A 20622-nucleotide genomic window follows, 5' to 3' on the forward strand; every position below is an offset into this window, starting at 1 on the left:
AACCCTTTTTACCACTTTAATGTCCCTTTCCCTAAAAAAATGCCAAACATTCAAACCCAAATTGCATTTTATGGTTCCACCATTTCATCAAATGGCAACATTTTAGGTATTTAGGTATACATTGGTGTCCTTGAACTTGCCGCAAGATTTTTGTGGGTTTGAATGCCCGACAGCATGAGTTTGAAAGGATGGAGACCGTTTTTCTACACTGGACGTGTCTCAGTCACGTTTTTCAGTCGTTCGTCCTCTGGAAAATGTTTCTAAAGGCAACATGCACGAGGGTTAGACGTTTGCTTCGCTGTGTCTTTTATACTTGTATGATTTATACTTGTATGACAAGATGTTCTGGAGTATCTTTAGAGAACCTTAATCTGCATCTGGTAGAACAGCTATACTTCAGTTTTAATCAATACAGCTGTGTTTAACCCTGTGAGATGCCTCATGTCTCTTGAGCTGCGATCTCCTTAACCGTATGTCTTATTTTCTAACTAACTAATTAACTTACATGTGCAGCTACATTGATTGCGTATAAGATTGTGAAAAAAAATCTGTTGATTAATCAATACCTTGTTGTACAGAACTATTTTGATAATTAATAATTGTTTTAAGTGATTTGTATAAAGGAAAAAAATCACTGGTTCCAGCTTCACTATTCTATAAATATTTTGGTCTTCTCCTATGATAGTAGACTGAACATCTTTGGATGTGGCACCATCTGGGAGCGATCAGCATGTTCTGCTATTAAAGACGTTCTAACGACCAAATGATTGAACAATTAATAGAGAATGATCAATAGACAGTGAAAATTATTATTGGTGGTAACCCTGGTTGTTATGATGGACTGTGGAAGAACACGTCCAGTGTAGACCTTGATGGGCGCCTAAAGAAGCTGCTGCTACGCCAGTTTAGACGAGGTGCAAGCATCACCTCAGAATATTAATCAAGGTTAAAGTCAATATATCCTATTGTGATAAAAGCTGTAAAACTGGAGGGGAATGCAGGAAAGAGCAGAAACTCTGATCCCACCGGAGGTCCTGGTTGTTCCGGTGACCTGTTGATCCTCAGCCGATTATCTGCCTTTCCTCGGCAGATTATCTGCTGCATGAATGTGATGCAGTGATGAAGCAGCAGTGGATGTGCGGATGAACGGAGATCAGAGAGGACCCCAAGGCTGAGGGAGGGCAGGAGGAGGAGGAGGAGGAGGAAGTGGAGGAGGAGGTGATCGTGTGGGCCAGTGAAGAAAGAAACAGATGGAAAAGAAAAAGAATCATGTTGCATAATCAAGCTGTTTATTTTCCTGCATGGAATGGTGAACACAAAAAAAGATGCCTAGATGCATTTATAGTAGGGGCATCCTTTGGCTGGCTATGTCATTGTCTCCTGCCTAAAACTAAAATTTTCAAAATGCATTAAAAAAACTGCTTGCTTTTCTTACCAATTTTCCTCAGAATTACCTAGATGTAGCTTCATCAACACTGATGCAACAAATAACCTTCAAAACATACAGCATACTGTAACATCCATTTACAATGGTCTTATCACCACAGCGCCCTGTACTTTTTAAGTACAAGAATATGCTATACCATCAACAGAGGAAATGTTCTTAAATACATACAAAAAAGGAAAGCAAAAATGAAGAAATAATAAAGAAAATAAGGAAACAGGAAAGTTTTCAACTTAAATCCAGTTCCTGGAAAAACAAACCAAACCAGTTCTAGTAATGTGGCCTCGATACAAACAATCAGAAATTTCACAACACTAGTTTTTCCTCATTTTATCAATGTTACAAAAGTCCTGCATTATAAAATAGGGCAGCTTTAAAATCAGTGTAATTAATAAAACTATACAACATACAAACACATCTCCCAGTCGGGCCGAGTGGCCCTGCTGCTCTGCCCTCCCGTCCGTTAAGAGCTAACTCTTCACTGCGTCTCTTCGCTTCTGTACCAGAACTAAATTACACACACAACACAAGAACAAAAAAACACACTGCCCAAACTATTGCTTTTATATTCTTTTTCATTTTTTCTTTCTTTAAAAAGGGTGCAATTTTGTCGTTATCTTACACACAACACAGCCAAAAGTCGCTGATTAGATGCTAGGCTGTTTCACAAGGTTTTTGTGACACTTAAAAAAAAATGTCCGTGCAATTTTTTTTATTCCCTTCGCTCTTTTTAAGCCCTGGAAGCTGTATTTTTTTTTGTAATACTTTTTCACTTTTGTCATTTATTTCATATTTAGTGCAGATAATTAAGGAAGTAATGCCCAACTCATGGCTAAAGGGTAGATAAGAACAGAGACGAAACAAACATGTCACACTAGGAGGAAACACAACCCACACAAGTGGAACTACTAAACCATCACAGCTGACGGCGTCACGGCGCTGTCCGTTACATTTGATAAACGGACTGAACACAGAACAGGTAAACAATTTATTCACTAAAACCTCTGCTGAGCAGGGCGAGTGTAGTTAAAATGTTGGACGTCATTGAAAATGTTTTTTTTTAAATAAACTATTTTCTGCGCGATGGAGAAGAAGTTGGACTTGTTTAAGGCTTGCTTGTGACCAAAGAAATAATAAAAAAAAAAACATTTCGGAAAGAGAGACCCAAATGTAATATTGCGGCCGTCTGGAAGATTATCAAAACAGGAAGGAAGGAAGTGGAATTCCCCGAGCGATGGTGGCTCAGCTTTGCTAGAGCATTGGTGCGGGGCTGGCTTCACAATTTTTAGGGACCGACCACGGAGCATGATGCCAGTCGCGTGCACGCTAACTTTGGTTGAAAGTAAAGAGAAAGAAAAAAACTAATCTAAATAAACAATGTCAGTTTAAAAAAGAAAAGTCTAAGTGAGTGCAAGCAGGTATTGCATATTTAATGTCCTCATTGTTCATTTCTGGGAACAAAAAGTAGAAGAACCAACCAACCAAAAACTTAAAAAAGGAAGACTTGAAAATGAAAGTTTTTGCTCTTCTGAGAAAATAAAAATCATCTAATCAGACAAAGGATAGGATGAAAGGGATGGGTGGGGGTTCACTTGTTTAACTGAATTAATCTACCAGCTACTGAGCAGTTACAAGGTAAGTCTGGTCTATCAAGATACGGGCCATCCCAGAATTTTGTGAAATGAGTACACTGTCTTCAACTGCCAACAACAGGAAAAGTGAGAAAATGTTTTTTCATATCAATCGATATCTTACTTTTGGGTCATCACTGCACATTTATAATTAAAATGAAAGTTGAAAAGATTGCAGAAAACAAACTCTTTGTATTTGTTTGAAATAACTGTTGGGCCACAGGTAATGACCTAAACCATTAGCTAACCATTAGCTAAAACTGTTTAAGCTGCTAAACTCAACAGTTAGCTAACCTGACTCAAAGCGTTTAGATACTAGGCGGTTAGCTAAAATAATTATTTAGCTGCTAAACTTAACGGCTATCTAACTGGGAGCCACTTTTTTAGCTGTGTTAACTGTTAGGGACCAGGGACTATTAGAAGACATGTTTTAACCTTATTTTTGTCGCCAAAATTAGACTAAAACTGAGCATAACAGCGTTTTACAATGTCTGCAGGAAAGAATACTACAATTTTTATTACTTGTGTTAGTTTTTTTAACTGAATGTAATCGGCTGGAGGCCACCACCACTACCATAGCGACGTGACCACGCCCACTCCCACCTCCCCTGTCCCAAATGTCACCCCCTCTCATCTGGTCACCCTTCTCCCACCTCAAACCCGCTTTAGCTTCTAGTTCAATAACTTACATTAGCAGCTAACAATAAGCTAACCTGAATTAAACCTTTCCAGCTGCTACACCTGACTATTAGCTGGCCATAGTGTTTCTTCAGGTAACTATTAGCTAACCTGAATGAAACCATTTCAGCTGCTACACCTGACAATAACCTAACAGCTGAAAAAGTCATGTTAACCTCACATTGTTTCTCATGAGATTTTCATTGCAGACAAATATCATCTACACATTAGTCCTGTCAAAATTACATAACCTCTGACTTGGTGCTCATTTCACAAAATGTCCCTGTGTTGCCGTGCGTTAGCAGGTACCTGAACATGATTGACCTGGTTGTAGCTGGTGATTGCACCTTTGAGGTCTCTGCTAGGCGCTGCAGGTAGGGGGGCAGAAAGCAGTGCAGCAAAGGCCTCTTAAAACTGAGAGATTACCAGCCAGTAATTCTGGTAATCACAGCGTTCCTCTTCAGCTTTAACCCTTTGACGTTAATTTCTCCAATTACCAACTTAACCGAAGGTGTGGAGGGTGAATTGAGAAGTTAAAAGGAGACAAAAACGATAAAACAAGACTCTCTACATCGGATCTTGTGCAACCTCTCAGGACTGGACCGTAGCTCAAGGCACATTGATGAGGAACAATTGTTTTCGTGCAATTTGATAACGTACGGATGAATGAGAGAACGTCTTGGAACTGAAAAGCAGAATTGATCTGTTGCTGAAGGGAAAGAGGAAGGAAGAAGGGGAGGAAGTAGAAAAAAAAGAATGGAGAGATGCCGAGAAGCGAAGAGAGCTGGTTGTTTGTGAAGGAGAGCGATAGAAAAGGCCTCGACGGGGCCAAACTAGTAGACGGCTGCTGGCAAGTGCCTGATGTTGGATTTACAATATAGTGTCTTTATCTCACTAACTACATCATCTATGGAAAAATTCGTCACTAACACTAGAACATGCAGAATTTTTTTGTTCTTTTTTTTTGTAACTTTTTCACTTAAAATCACTTTTGTTCGACACTGGATGGCCGTAAGAGTGTGTGTGTGTGTGTGTGCGTGTGTGTGTGTGTATATATATTTATATATATAGTATAGGAAAGGAAAAACAAAACTGAAGTTCAATAAAATGGTAAGTTGCATGTGAAGCGCTCGGCTGTCTATTTGTGGACGAAAGCTTCCAGAGAGTTACCCTCTGCTCTGCCTCTTTATCGCTAAACCACACCCCCTGATTTCACACTCACGGCCCATTGGCCAACTGCAGGAATAAGTGCTTTTGATTGGACGGGACCTCTATGAGACCCAGCCAATCAGCGGGTAACACCCGTTAACGATTATCTCGCAGAAACCGGAGAAAACATGATTACGTTTCAGCTTAAATTCGCTTGTTATATCTTCTCCTGATTTCGCCTCATGAGAAATTCAAATAGCTTTTTTTTAAAGTAAAAACGATGTGCTCATTAAAATAAGTTAATCGCTTAGTGTTTTTTTTTTCTGTTAAACAAAAATGAAAGCAGACTCATGCTGCAAGAAATGCTTTAAAAAAAGTGATTGTTTAAAATGATATTTTCTTAAAGGGATTCTTGTTCTACCATGCTAACAGCTTTACAAGATGAACAAACAACAAATAATAAACAATAATGTGAATACAGCTCCCCTTATTTCTCACAAGGCTATGGTTTCTAGTTCAATGCTGTGTTGGTGTCTTTTGTACCCCAATATTTTTAGAGTCCCAGAGGTGTGAGCGGACTAGGAAGAAAAATATAGTTTATATATACTTTTCATCAACTGTTTTCAACGAGCTATCTTACAAAGATATTTAACTATCCAACAGCTAGTCAACAAAATTGCACTTTCCTCATGATCAATATTCCACTGGCAAGTTTTAGCCACTCATTTCTCTCTCTCCTGTCTGCCTGCTGAGTATCGGAGACCAGAGCCTTCTGCCCACCCTTTGCATGCTGTAGCTTCACCCAGACTGGTGGATGGATAGAGGAGGAAGAGGAGGGGACCAACTGAAATGACGGCCTAGGAGATAAATATCAATGAGCCATGAAGCCAAAGCCGCCCAGATAAACCAGCTTGGATCCACCAGCGTCTGATCGCAACACTTCACATCAACAAAACCCCTGCTTCCCCCCACGTTTACAACCCCACCTTCACCCGAATTCCCCCCATCAAAACCGCCCTGACCTTACATGTGTAGTTCGTGTTATTACTGTGAAACAGACAGGGCGTTGGTTTGAGCCCGCACAGCCTCCCCATCGGGTCAGCTCTTTCCATTAAGCACTGGTCCATGTCCTTAGAAAGAGCCTCGTCGACTTCCTCCCTCCCTGACGTGCCACCAACCAGGGGGCGGGGTGTGTGTGTGTGTGTGTGTGTGTGTGTGTGTGTGTGTGTGTGTGTGTGTGGGCGGGGGGCGGAGTCCATCCCAGGAAGCGTGTGAGGGCTCAGGCAGTGGGGAGAGGGGTCGTGGGGTATTAGCCGGTGGTATCCAAGCCAGGTAACACCTCCCCTCTCCCCCCCAACCACGGCAAAGCCCGTCCTGTCCCACCAACCAAACCAAACCCAAAGCCACCAGGATGGGGGGTTGGCTGGGGGGGTGGAGGGCATTGTACCGTTGTAAGTCCACTGGATGCACACTCTGCAGAGGATGACGGGAGGGTGGGTATGTAGTTTCTCCAGAAGGGGAAGCCCTGTGATTCAGCCTTGCGGCGTTCCCAAAAACTGGTCTTGCTTGGGGGTCGTAGGGTGCAAGGGCCGGGTCTGGCACTAGAAATGGACATGGACATACGAACCGTACGTCTACAGGGAAGTTTGTGAAGTACGGTTTACAGAGTGGGTGTTTTAACACCGGGGGTTGGGGTGCGCTTGATCCGCTGTAGCCATGCTGATGCTGCCGAGTCCTGTTTGGCGCTGGTGGGGGTGGAGTCAGGCGCAGAGGGGAGGAGGAGGAGGAGGAGGGCTGTGGGGGCGGGGCAAGAAAGGACTCTCCGTCGCGGCTGGCATCAAAGGTCAAGGGTTGAGGAGGAGGCTGCGGCGATCGGTCGTACAGGTGGGTGGAGGGGGTGGGGGGGCCTCTGGAGTCCTTATCCCAGGTACCACTGTGGAGGGAGACAGAAAAACATGTTTACAAGGAGTCTCATGGAGAACCACAGCAATCAGAATCACCCCACATTCACTTGCACAGGACCTTTTTGGAGGAGGGAGGAGCAATGAAAAAACTCAAGCCATTGTTTTTACAAACTGACATCCAACCATTAAATTGCTGCAACGGGAACTGGGATCCATTAGCTGACATCACATGTATTTTCATGTAATGGGAAGGGTCATCTTGTTGTCCCATGTGTGATTGGATACTTTGATATCTTCACCCCCGATTTTTAAGATGAGTCATCAAAATTATTAGTAAACAGGAAAAGAGAGGGTTTTCAGATGTAAATACATACACTAGGCTTCATTTTGTGTCCCCAGTGTGATATAATCTAAATATTGGCATTAAATATGCTCTTAATATATATAGAGGATGAATCTCTAAGTCTTCAAACTTAATGAATTTTATAGGTTTATAGGCAGTGTTAAACAAAGTCAATTGAAAGACAAATATGTGTGCAAAAACTCTCGAATTCGCCAAAGATGTGAGTCAATACATCAAACTGCTACTTTGACTTGAGTTTCCGTTGCTATTTGTGACTGGAAAAGAGAAAAATGTACTTCTTTACGTTTTTGCGATTGGGTAAAAGTTCAGCAGTTTAGCTTGCAGTTTTTCTGTGTTTTTTAACTTATTTCAGATTGTACGTGTGGAAGTTCTGGCTCGGGACGATTTCCAGGAAATGTTTCGGTTCCACTCCTGCTCTCCAGAGGATGAGCCTATTTTGATTTTAATGACCAGATAACTTTTCCTCTACCGCCACCCTCAGGACAAACTTTACGAGTTTAGCTCAACAACTGTTCAGACTCTCAGAAAATAATATGTTGCTTGTTCTCCCTCTAAAGGACATTAACAGGACTTGTTTTCTTGTGATGAATCTCAGATTTGGGTCGGACAGTCACAGATTCTTTTTTTTGGTTTGGGACCTCAAACACAACACTATTTCTCCAGCCGTCAGTTTGGAGTTTATGACACGTTCTGATCTCCACAGTATTACCAAGCTCTGTGTGTGTGTGTGTGATCCATCTCTGATAGGCCGGTATCGATCGGCAAAAGGTGCATCGTTCATGTTTCATGAATCTCCCCCCTCCTCTTCCTCGCTGCCCCCGTCGAGTTCAAGTTCATCCCCGCCTTACATCATGTCTGGTTGCCAGGGACAACCAGACGGCCCGGGACGTGACTACAATCGCCAAGGCAACCGCATCGCCCTCCAGCCCCCTACCCCTCCTAACCACCCCACTCTCCCTCTCCTCCCTCCTTTTCCCTTACATTCATCCCATCTCGATTGCTTCCTCCTCCCGTCCCGCTCTGGACTTTTTCACAGACACAAACACACACACACACACACCTTCACACTCCTTAAAAATTAAAAGCACATAAAGGTAAATAGTTATTGTGTGTGTGTGTGTGTGTGTGTGTGTGTGTGTGTGCATGTTGCAGGGTCTCTCTACACTCCTGACTCGTTGTAATTCTATTGCTTTGGATGTGTGTGTGTGAGTGTGTGTGTGTGTGTGTGTGTGTGTGTGTGTGTGTGTGTGTGTGTGTGTGTGTGTGTGTGTGTGTGTGTGCAGTAGTGATAGAGGAGAAGACTGGAAGGTTAGTTTTTAATCAATACAACTTGCTGACGCTGGGACTTTTCTACCTCGCTGGCTCGCTTACCCCCCCTCCCCCCACCCCCCAGTGTCTCCCGGTGTCTCTCGCCCTCTTGCTCGCTCCCTGCACTGCAGCTCCTCCCCTCCCTCTGTCCTGAGAAGACTCAGAGAAGATGAAACTCTCACAGGCCAGACAGTGTGTGTGTGTGTGTGTGTGGAGTAATGTTACCACACAGCAGGCTGATGCTGACAGCTGTGATTCAGACCGTAGATACTCATCACAGGAGGAGAGAGAGAAAGATAGAGAGAAGGGTTAGAGGAAGAGAAAGACGGAGAACGGAGGTAGGGAGACCTTAAAGGATCAGTCCGGTGTTTTTCCACTTTTTTTCTTGTCGTCAACAAATCTAACGAATAACGCGTCGGCCCATCTCTCAATACTTTCTGACTTCCTGTCTAATGCTTCACACTTATTGGTTCCCACTGATGCTGGTTGCTGTAGATTTTTATATCAAACAAACAGGAAGAAATAGAAATAGAAATAGTTTGTTGGGGGACTATTTTCTGTGGCGGAACAATCCCACATTTGGTGCTCTACTGAGTAGTTAAGGCAGCAGGACGTTGTATGTGGGATCGAGTGAAAAATAAACTACACTGTCTGCTCATTGTGAGGAAGGGACAACAGCGAGGCTCATTGATGTGTTTCTAATGGAGCTCTATGGCTCAGAGGAACAAGATACATCAGACTCTGATACACACACACAATACTTTTTAAAAGAAACATTCACTTATTTTGTTCGATAATTATCAAAATATATTTTTTTTCCGAAAACTTTTGTTTTTGGGTCAGAATCTCATGAGAATAATAGCCAACTTTATACTCCATGAACCTCTCTCTATCTCTACCTCTGATAGTCTTCCTATGTCTTTCACCCAGTCCTGTCTCGTCCTGAGTCAGCACTTCACATACACACACACTGTGTGGGTGAGTCATGAGGTGGGCGTGGTGCTTTTACTGCATGTCTGTATGTACGTGTGTGTGTGCGTGTGTCTGTGTGTGTGTGTGTGTGTGTGTGTGTGTGTGTGTGTGAGCTTCACCTTGAAGACTGTGTGCAAATAGGACACGGAGACAGATGATGACTACACATACACACACACACACACACACACACACACACACACACACACACACACACACACACACACACACACACACACACACACACACACACACGGGAAAGCACCCTAACTGCAAACGTCTGCTGCTGAGATGTAATATAACCGCACACACACACACACACACACACTTATTGATCAGGTCATGGCTGGCTGTTGTATAGTAGTGTGTAAAATGTGTGTGTGTGAGTTGGGTGTGGGTCGGTTGGCACAACTGTGGTGCCAACTCCCTCCCTCCGTCTCCGTGGGCGACCGCCACCGTTGCCCACAGCAACCACCACGCTGACCCGTGTGGGCACGATGCCTACTCTCACACAATGCCAGTGCCATCTGCCCCCTGCTCCCCCCAAAAAACCTATACACACACACACACACACACACACACACACACACACACACAGAGGAATGCACAGACTGTCCAGTTGGTCACCATGGCGATGAGAGGAGGGAGTGTTTACGGTACTGTCCCATGGCTCTCTCTCTCTAACAGGGGCCTAATGTCGACCGCCCAGGGTGACTTTTGTTCCTGCTTCTATGTGTGTGTGTGTGTGTCATTATGTTGATTTAATGTGTGAGTGTATGTACGTGAACGTGTGTGTGTGTGTGTCCTGCTCTGAGGTCACACTCTTTAATGCAGCAGGGCTCCCCCTGTCAATCTACTTACTGCCTTTTATACACATGAACCAAAGCACGCACATTTGCAGTTCTATACTTGTGAGGACCCTCATTAACATAATACTTCCCCTAGTGACCGTTATCAAAATCCGACATTAACCGTAAAACAAAGTCTTAAAACCTCAAATAGCCCTATATAGGATTGACGACCGGACAAATTGTCCTCACTTTCAAAAGATTTCAACATTTTCCCCAAATTTTTTTTACTGAAAACTCATCACCAGTATGTCCTTGACCTCAAAAAAATGTCCTCACTTTCTTTAAAAATCCTCAATCTCCCAAAAATGGCTTTTTAAAATGTCCTCATTTGATAACATTTTCTATTTCTCCAAAAATGTCCTTAGTTTCTAAAAAAAAGTCCAACCTTTCTAAAAATGTCCTCACTTTCAAGGAATATCCCCACTTTCCGAAAAAAAGTTGTTTTCCAGAATGTCCTCACTTAGCAAAAAGTAAGTACATTACAAAAATGTCCTTCACCTCAAAAATGATCCTTACCTCATAAAGTGGTAGTTTTTGGGATCATAGTGACATTATATGTAAATTGAGAACTTTTTTTTTCAAATGTGAGGACACTTTTTAAGGTTAAGGACGTTTTAGAAAGTGGGGACATTCTGGAAAATGTATTTTGGTAAGTAGTGACATTCTTTGGAAGTGAGGACATTTTTAGAGAGTGAAGATGTTTTTGAAAAAAATAATAAAACTACACATTTTAAAGGATGTAAACATTTACAAAAATGTCAACCTCAAAATGGCTCCTCCTCTATTCAAAGATATTCTTACTTTCAAAAAATGTCCACATTTGAAGTTCCTCATTAACCTACAATTCAGGTTAAATCCTGAAAAGACAACACAGTTTCTGTAAATGCAGGACGTGTGAAAAGCCTTCATTAGTGGAGGACCGAGAGACGACAGATGACAGCGACGTCCCAGAGAGACAGAAGAAGAATAAATAACAGGAGTCTGTTTCCAGCAGCAGTGACAAACACCTGGCCCATGTCTACAGGACTGTGTGTGTGTGCGTGTGTGTGTGTGTGTGTGTGTGTGTGTGTGTGTGTGCGTTGCCTGTGACAGAGTCAATAAATCGACAGCCTCGTTCACTGCGGGCCACCACACACACACACACACACACACACACACACACACACACACACACACCAAAGCAATCAAACATGTCCCGATTGTCAACAGAGGACTCCCACCTCACTGTCATCTCACTACTGTGTGTGTGTGAGTGTGTGTGTGTGTGTGTGTGTGTGTGTGTGTGTGTGTGTGTGTGTGAGTGTGAGTGGGATGAGTTAAGTCAAGGCTGCCCAATCGTTACACTCTTCATAAATCAGCTGGCAAACAGACCCTGACCTGCACACACACACATACACACACACACACTCAGTAGCATTGTGTTAAATGTAGATGTTGCGTTCACTGACCACCTGATCTATGGTAAATGTTACAGCCCTGGCGTAAAGTGCTGCTTTCCTTTCCCAATCTTCACTTTACAAGCACTAATACCCGAGGCCACGCTAAAAACCCTGCTCTCTGATTGGCTGTTGTCGTGTTAAAGTCACATATACGAGCACACCTTGGGGGGGTGTACCACTGTACATCCCATGAGGAGTCGGGACAGTCCAGGAGGAGCTGGAAGGAGGTGTGTATTTGTGGATGTTACCTGTGGTTGCTGAGGGATGTTAAAGCCGGGATCTCTGGGTCCGACGCTGACGAACCGCTGGGCTGGAGATGAAGTGGGGGTGGAGTAGGCTGCACAACACACACACACACACACACACACAGTTCAGTTTATGACAAACAGATAAGTTCAGACTTGACAAGATCTAAACGTTCTTGATTATCACACTAAGATGTAGAGACTCGGGTGGCGACTTTTAACTGTTTTACAGGAATTACAATAATAGGAATAACTTTGTTTGTAAGTGATAAAAACACATTACAAAAATAATATTTTTCTGTGAATTAACTAAACTGACCATAGCATAAAAGTAGAGGGCGTCATAGCCAAGATAGATAGATAGATATTTTTTTTTTTTCGTGTCATGCACAAAAACGTGCCCAACCCTCATGGGTTTACAAGACACCAACAGTACAGCAAGACGTAAGAATTACCCTGACTTTGTCTCCTTTGTGCTAATTTTATAATTTTTTTAATTATGGGAACATTCCAATGTTTGGTGAACAACATATTGTGACGAAGACAGACTTTGACCGTGACTGATTTTTCAGTCTAATCCTCCAGTCCTTGACTAAAGTCAGTAGACCTAATTTGCTTTGAATTCTGGGTAAATTAAGACTTTTCTCAAACTGAATAAACATGGCTGACCAAGCAACCGCTGCTCAGCTCAGTTTACTCCTGCAGAAAATTTGTTACAACTGTAAAAAACATGTAACAGTTACAAGGACTTTTTCCTTATTGTTACCATGGAAACATAGCTCTTAGGTCCGAGTTAACCTGGCTAACTTTCTTAGGACTCAAATAAATCAGTCTTTGTAGATCTGAAACCGCCTACCTTTAAATAGACTAAGCATGAACGAAATGGACTCCTCTTTGTGAATCTGGCCCCAGCACGTTTAGCCTAGCTTAGCTCAAAGACTTCAGACAACTCCGCTAAATAAAGCTGTCATAGGTAGTTGATGGATTAATAAAGTTTTTAAAGAAGCCTTTTGGGAATTATTAAGCAGATGTAGGTCAGAGTGATGACAAAGATTTCTTCCCCGTTACAAATGAAGCACATTTGGACTCCACTCACACAACCCGAAACAGAAGCAATAAATATATATGTTGTTGATGAGCGTAAGGAGGATTAAACAGCTTTGGCACAGGCCGAGTGTGTTTTTGCCAAACGACAGTAAATCGACACTAAACCCTGAAGTCAAATATAATCCAAACACAATACGAGTCACCTCTCACAGATTATGAATCACTTCTTTAGGTTTTTAAAGTATTTGATTAATAAGTAAAAATATCAGGATGTTTATTCTATTTTTTTTCTTTATTGCAGAGTACTTAGAAATATTTGTACAAAGTTGGGTACGAGTTGAAAGATCACTTGCACTCACTGGGTGAAGTGGGCGAGTTGCCCCCGCCCTCAGCGGAGGAGGTGGAGGGCGGCTTGGCGTCGACGGGCAGCGGGACGGGACGGGCCATCGGGGGAGGCGGAGGGGGAGGCAGCATGGGCGTCGGCAGGAAAGGGTTGTGGACCTTTCCCTGGGAGCTACCGTTAGGCTGAAGGAGGCGGAGTTAAAAAAATAATTCAATACAAGTAGATGCACGATGTTCTGTGCAGAGAAACCAAACATCAACAGGTCGGTCGCATGGCTAACCTGTAACAGCTCAAACTCTCTGCTGCCCTCTGAGCGTGTGTGTGAGTATGTGTCTGTGTGTGTGTGTGTGTGTGTGTGTGTGTGTCAGCAGTTTTCCTGGCTGGTCATAAAGAATTCTGCTGCCGCTCGCATTTTATCCTGCTAATCTATAAGCATAATACCACAGTACCTCGCTTCACCTCTCTGCCTCCTTCGGTCTCTACTCTTTCCAAACACAGACTCTTCCTATATTTATATATATTTCGATGTATTTATACATACATATAGGTCTGTGAGTGTGTTCACGTGGACATTACTATCCTGCATGTGTGCACTTCATAAACCTGGAGCCTCGTCAATAGAAACCCGGATACTGCGGCATAAGAACACCTGGCCTTTGTTGTCCAGCAGTGGAAGTACATTTACCCAAGTATTGTTCTTTCCGTGGACATTTGTGGTACTTGTACTTAACTTGAGTATTTCCATTTTCACTTTCTATGTCTACTCAAGTACATTTATCTGACAGCTTTAGTTACTTTACAAAAGTAAAAGAAAATGTTTTTGTTCGGAATTAAACTACCCAACGGTTTATAAAAGTACAGCTGACGATTAGTCGATTAATCAATTAGGCTATTGACATACATTTTTATTACTATTTTGATGGTTTCAGTAATTTTTCATGTAAAAAGATGGTTCACACCTGAAGTTTTGCTGCTTTTCCTTTTAATAATGTTAACAATTGTCATATGTAAGTAATAATATTGAGGTTTGGACCTAACAAAAATGGTGAAGGTGGAACTTTTGGACCCTGGATGAACTATGATGGCAATTCTCACTATTTTTACAAACCAAACAATAGATCTATTAATGGAGAAAGTAATCAACAGTTGAATCCATAATAAAAGTAATCCTTAGTTAATAGATCAAAATGAGCTTAAGCGTCTACAACAGTAAAATCCTGCTTTTACATTCATGCTTAGTAATAATAATCTAATCATATAATACATTATAGTAAAACAGTCACAGGGGCTATATTATTCTACTTTGATATTTAATTATATTTTCAACATTATACTTACATACTTTACTTTAATAATATTTTCCATGCAGGACTACAAAGTACTTTTTTTTCAGTGTGACATTAGTACTTTTACTTTTTACTTTAACTGAGGGTGTGTTAAACGTCATATGAAGAAGTTTTACTCTGTGTTATTTTCATGAATCGAGACATGAAGATGTTTTTTATGACTTTCACTTTTGTAATTCATGTTTTTACTTCATCTGCAAGAAGAAGAAAACAGATATAGTGTGTGTGTGTGTGGTAAGGGGGGTGGAGAGTGTATTGATTCAGTGTCTAGACACAGATATATCAACTATCTCACTGCAGACACAAGGCCACACACACACACACACACACACAGACAGACACACACACACACACACACACACACACTGCAGTGTTTTCTGCTCCAGCCCTGCAAACAGATACTGATCCCACCTTTGCAGAGGCTGGAAAACCCAGCTCAGATGTTTCCTCGTCTTGTATTTCTCTGTGTGTGTGTGTGTGTGTGTGTGTGTGTGTGTGTGTGTGTGTGTTAGTGTTTGTGTGTGTGCGTGCGTTTGTGTGAGCTTACGTTGAGGAAGCCCACCTGTCCGGCCTGCTGGGCGGAGTCAGGACAGACCAGCTGGACGAACTCCTTGAGCGTCTCCTGCGGGTGATACCTGATGGCCGGGTGGGAGAAGTAGGAGCCGGGCTGCTGCAGGATGGGGGAGGAGGAGAAGTGGAGGCTGGAGGGGGAGCGTGGGGGCTGTGGGGCGAGGGGAGGCAGAGGGAGAGAGGAAAGAGAGACAGAGTTAAAGTTGATTAAAGGGGGCGTGGCTTCACATGCAAATACCCGATGACGGACACATACAGCAGAGCAGATGAAACAAAGACAACAGACCATAATGCACCTCTCACACCCAGCTGTCACTCAAAATGAGTGTGTGTGTGTGTGTGTGTGTGTGTGTGTGTGTGTGTGTGTGTGTGTGTGTGTGTGTGTGGTGGTCAATGAACATCATTTATGTCTCTTCTCCTCTTTTGTCTCCTCCTCCCTATTATCTCCTTCTTCCACTCATTCCTTGTTTCCCTCCTTGTTTCTTCTTCTCCTCAAGTAACCTCTTTTCTCCTTTCTTTCCTTCTTTCCTCCTTTTTGCTCTCCTCTCCTCTCGTGCTTCCTCCCATCATATTTCCTCCTCTTCTTTCATTTCCTCCATCTTTCCTCTCACCTCCTCTTCCTCTCCCTTTTTCTATCTTGTTTCCTCCCCTATGTCCCCCCCATCTCTCCTCTCCTATCCTCTCTAATCTAATTAGGACTCTAATTGGTCTAATATTCTCTGATTGCTCGTTAGTGGACGATGCCTTGTTAAGGACTGTGATGTATAGAGAGGAGGAAAAGAGAGAGAGAGACAGACAGACAGAGATTGAGAGACTTTAGAAATCATAAAGAAAGAGAGAGAGAGAGAGCCAGGCAGAGGGAGAGTGACTTTAGAAATGAAAGAGGCAGAGGAAGAGAGAGAGAGAGAGAAAGAGGGATGGAGGGAAAGAGAGTTAAAGCTGCTGCACTAATTCACTTAAAGTCTGCTGTGATTTATCACTCTGACAATACACACTGACCGAGTGTGTGTGTGTGTGTGTGTCTGAGAGTGTGTGTGTGCGTACCCTGCGGCCAATGTATTTACAGTAATCATTGGATGGATGGCTTTCTCTGCCCTCTCTCTTTCTCTGGTACACACACAAACACAAACACACACACAGAAAGGGACAATCTGTGTGTACATCAATAGGAGTGATCTCACTCAGTGTGCAGGTATGTTCAGCCACCTGTGTGTGTGTGTGTGTGTGTGTGTGTGTGTGTGTGTGTGTGTGTGTGTGTGTGTGTGTGTGTGTGTGTGTGTGTGTTCCTTTCAGGTGAGGGAGTGAGGGATCTGCACGGAAAGTAACAACACCAATGAGCTGATCAGGATGAGTGCACACACACGCACACACACACACACAGACATACACACACACACACATACACACACACACACACAGTGCTATATAAATAAAACATATTCTATTCTTCATTATAAAATATTTCACATTTCGGGAACCAACGGCACTTATTTTCAGCATCTCTGACGGTTGTCTGGCAATTTCACGACAATAACATGACCCCAAGAAAGAGACCCTGCTGTTCCTAAATAGTTTCAGCACATAAACTACAAACTGCTTGTGATAGTACATCTTGAGGTGTTGGTAGATGTGTTTTTAAACTCGGCGAGAGCCAGCTGTTTCCCCCTGCTTTCAGTCTTTATGCTAAGCTAGGGTCTACTTAATGCACAAACAGTAATGTATTGGGTCCGCAAATCGATATTGAATTACACGCCGTCATATCCGTCACGTTCTCAACGGCACAAACTGGCCAATCACTGTGTGAAGTGGTCGTGACTGGTGGATTGTCACTTGCAGAGATTTACAAAACATTTTTCGATGCCAGGCCGTAAAATTTCTCTGTCAGAGAAGACGTTTCAGATGCTGTTAAACTGACAAGTACTTTGTTTGAAGCTATAGACATATTTTTTTGCAACCAGAAGTGACACAAGAGGGTGGAGCTAAGTTCAACCGAACGGTGAATGAGACATTTTTGGTAAACAAAATGTTGTAAACTGAAAACACACAATAAAGAGTTTTAAGACTTCAAGACAACATCGTGGTAGAGACCTGTCAATCACAGTAAGCCGTCCTAAAGCATACCCTGCTTTATGGTCTATTAGACTCTAAATGGACCATGATTTACTAAATGAACATCATGCTGTATTGAAGAAGACTTGAAACTAGAGATTGAGACCATAAACTCATGTTTACAATGTTTACTGAGGTAATAAATCAAGTGAGAAGTAGAGTCATTTTCTCATAGACTTCTATACAACCAGAGAAGTCGCCCCCTGGGGGACATTAGATAGAATACAAGTTTAAGCACTGCAGTATTGGCTTAACCTTTCAGCCCCGGAAGTTGCCGCCGAGTTTGAGGCGTTTTTTAAAGTTTTTTTTAACAATCAGAAGTGGTTTTTAAGGTACGAAGGGTAAAAAAACCCTGCTCTGTAAGAAACTGTGTTCATTACATCCAGGATATGAAAGCGCTGGACTGAACAAACAACAAACTGACGACTGATCTTTTCTTACAGCAGTGGAGCTAAATATGTAGAGTTCTGTCTACTGGACGCACTGAGACAAAATTGATATTGATCGTCTCATCTATCAAAGACAGCAAACAAGAGGATTTTCCAAAATTTCTGAGTCTTCCTTTAACAACACAACAACAGTGTGTGTGTGTGTGTGTGTGTGTGTGTGTGTGTGTGTGTGTGTGTGTGTGTGTGTGTGTGTGTGTGTGTGTGTGTGTGTGTGTGCGTGTGTGGTATTGAAGACCGGAGGCCCAGCTTGTCGAACACAGAAGAAAGGGCCGGGATTAGTTCCACTTTGCAAATTGCCTCGCTTCACTGCCTCAGACACCCTCCTCCTCCTCCTCATCCTCCTCCACCTCGTCCACTTCCTCCTCCTCCACTCCCCTTCTGTCTCCTCCTCTGCCAACTTTTCCTTGAAGAAGATATTTGCCATCAAGAGGTGGATTGATAAACGATAAGAGGGAGGAAAAGATGAAACGGCAGAGCTCCTTCATTCGCACCGCTGGGGGGGAGGAGAAGGAGGAGGAGGCAGAGGATGAAGGATGGAGGAAAAGAGGATGGTGAGATCTTAAGGGAGAGGAGGAGGAGGAAATGGGGAGGTAAAGATCTGACCAAAGACTGGGAGGTAGAGAAAGGGGAGAGAGGTTAGGAGGGTGGTTGAGAAGAAGGATGAGGAGAAAGAGGGGTAGAGGAAGGTGAAGATGGGAGATGGAGGGATGAGGAGGAAGGATCGAGGGATGAGGAGGAGAAGATATGGCCAAAGTAGTAGGAGGAGGAGGAGGAGGAGGATAGAGGTAAAGAGTGAGGTGAGAAGTTGTGCTGAACCGAGAGGGAGGAGAAGAGATGTAGCTGAAGAAGGATGAGGACCGGGGGGAAGAGGAAGAGGAGATAACTCATCACTGGCAGGAAAGAACTAGAAAAAAGGAAAGAAGAGAAAATAAGGAGATGGAGGAGAGACCTTGAGAAGAAAGAGGAGGAGGAAAAGGATCCCATGAAGAGCGTGCAGAAGAGGTTTCAGGAGGATGGACTGAATCCAGATCTAGAACTCATAGCATCACTGATGAGGATTAATTAAGGCTGTGTTTATTTTCTTTTTTTATAGGAACAGGAAGTTGACAGAAGTGTGCAGCCCCGCAGGAGTTCAGCTGCTCCCATCAGCTCACTAATCACTTTCAATCCTCTAATCTGCCTCAACATGAGCAGGATTTTCCTCCCACGGACCGCTGGAAAACATTCAGGAATAAAAAATAAAAAAAATGAGAAAACTGACACAAAACATCAGAGTGTGTTGGAATTAGATCTGACCATGAGAACTTTTTATAGTAACCTAAACCGGATCTAAACAAGTGGAACCAGGTACTTGACCCCCAAAGTTCAAAATCTCCCCATCAGGTCTGGTAGGGTCCTGCTTGTATTGCTGCCGGTCTCAGGTCTGTGTGTTGCGTGTTAAATGAAAAGTTGGTCTAAATGACTCCATCAGCTGAAGAGAAAAAGCTGTCCTGATCTGGTTTTAACTGGATCAGGCCTACTTTTCTTGTAAATTAATATATACATGTCAAGTTCAGGTAGGTCAGTTCTGGACCTGTCATGACCTCTAGTTATTCAATGTCACCTGGTCCAGTCCACGACAAGTTGTACATCCACCGTCTGTCGTTTGGCAACCAGTCAGTGACTGAAAATGACGTTGGTTGGACAGATGTGACACTGGCTACTAACTGGTTTGGGAAAAACTGAGCAGCTCTCGCAGAAATCAGTGAACATGAACACAACGTCAGACTGAACGATTACCCTAAAGTAACATTTATTATAAGTTTTATAATATTTTTTTTTTGTCAAAGTCACTGTGTTTCTCGATACTAAATGAATGTCTAAAGAAATAGTTTTTTTGAAGAATAATATTTCGTATTTATATGCTATCCTGGTCACATGATGGGTCGTGATATATTTCATAGAATTAAACCAGAAAACAGCCTTAGACACCCTGATGGATGCAAGATAATGGGAAATAACATTTGGTAAATGAGAGCCAGATGTTTAAATTTAGATTTCCTTGATTTAAGTCCAAATCTAACATTTCATGTTCGCTGAATATTCTGCTGAATGCATCATATGTTGATGTTTAGTCTTTGAATAAAAAAGGAAAGCTGTACTTGATGGTGTGTTCAAGGAGAATCGGATATCCAAGAACTGATGAATGGATTTGATCATTCTTGATGAACCTATATGCTTCAATATTATTTACTGCCAAAATCATTTAATATCTCATCTCAGTCTACATGCTGTATAGAGAAGATTCAATCAGTGAGTGTAGGATTATTAAGTATGACATACTGATGACTGGATTTAATATTTATACAGGAGTAATCTGCAGATTACAAACACACACACAACACACACACACACACACACACACACACACACACACACACACACACACACACACACACACACACACACACACACACACACACACACACATTGGCAGACAGGAAGTGTGTTTTTGTGTTGTGGGATACTTTCATCAATCGGAGGGGGGGAAAAAAATCAGTGTTTAGGAGAGGAATAAGGCAGTTGAGGAGTGGGTGGGGCTTGAGGGTAGGTGGGTCAGGTGACTCATAACAAACACAACACATAACACATACACATAAACACAGACACACACACACACACACACACACACACACACAACCCTGCCTGAAGCCTACAGGTGGAAGACATGTATCTGCACTCCAGTACCTCTTCCTGACAAAACCCACAGCTACTGACAGGGGAGGGTGGGGTG

General features: G+C 42.7%; 1 protein-coding gene across 1 annotated transcript in view; it reads right to left on the reverse strand.

The window, feature by feature from the left end:
• Positions 1 to 8486: 8486 nt before the first annotated feature.
• nfia (nuclear factor I/A) overlaps positions 8487 to 20622 on the reverse strand; it is a 166544-nt gene continuing 154408 nt past the window's right edge. Inside the window, 5 exon segments of the mRNA XM_054626830.1 lie at positions 8487 to 8531; positions 8534 to 8623; positions 11989 to 12077; positions 13392 to 13557; positions 15269 to 15442. Of these exon segments, the coding sequence (XP_054482805.1) occupies positions 8487 to 8531; positions 8534 to 8623; positions 11989 to 12077; positions 13392 to 13557; positions 15269 to 15442 (564 nt within the window).

The sequence above is a fragment of the Anoplopoma fimbria genome, chromosome 3, assembly GCF_027596085.1.
Source record: "Anoplopoma fimbria isolate UVic2021 breed Golden Eagle Sablefish chromosome 3, Afim_UVic_2022, whole genome shotgun sequence".
Classification (NCBI taxonomy): domain Eukaryota; kingdom Metazoa; phylum Chordata; class Actinopteri; order Perciformes; family Anoplopomatidae; genus Anoplopoma; species Anoplopoma fimbria.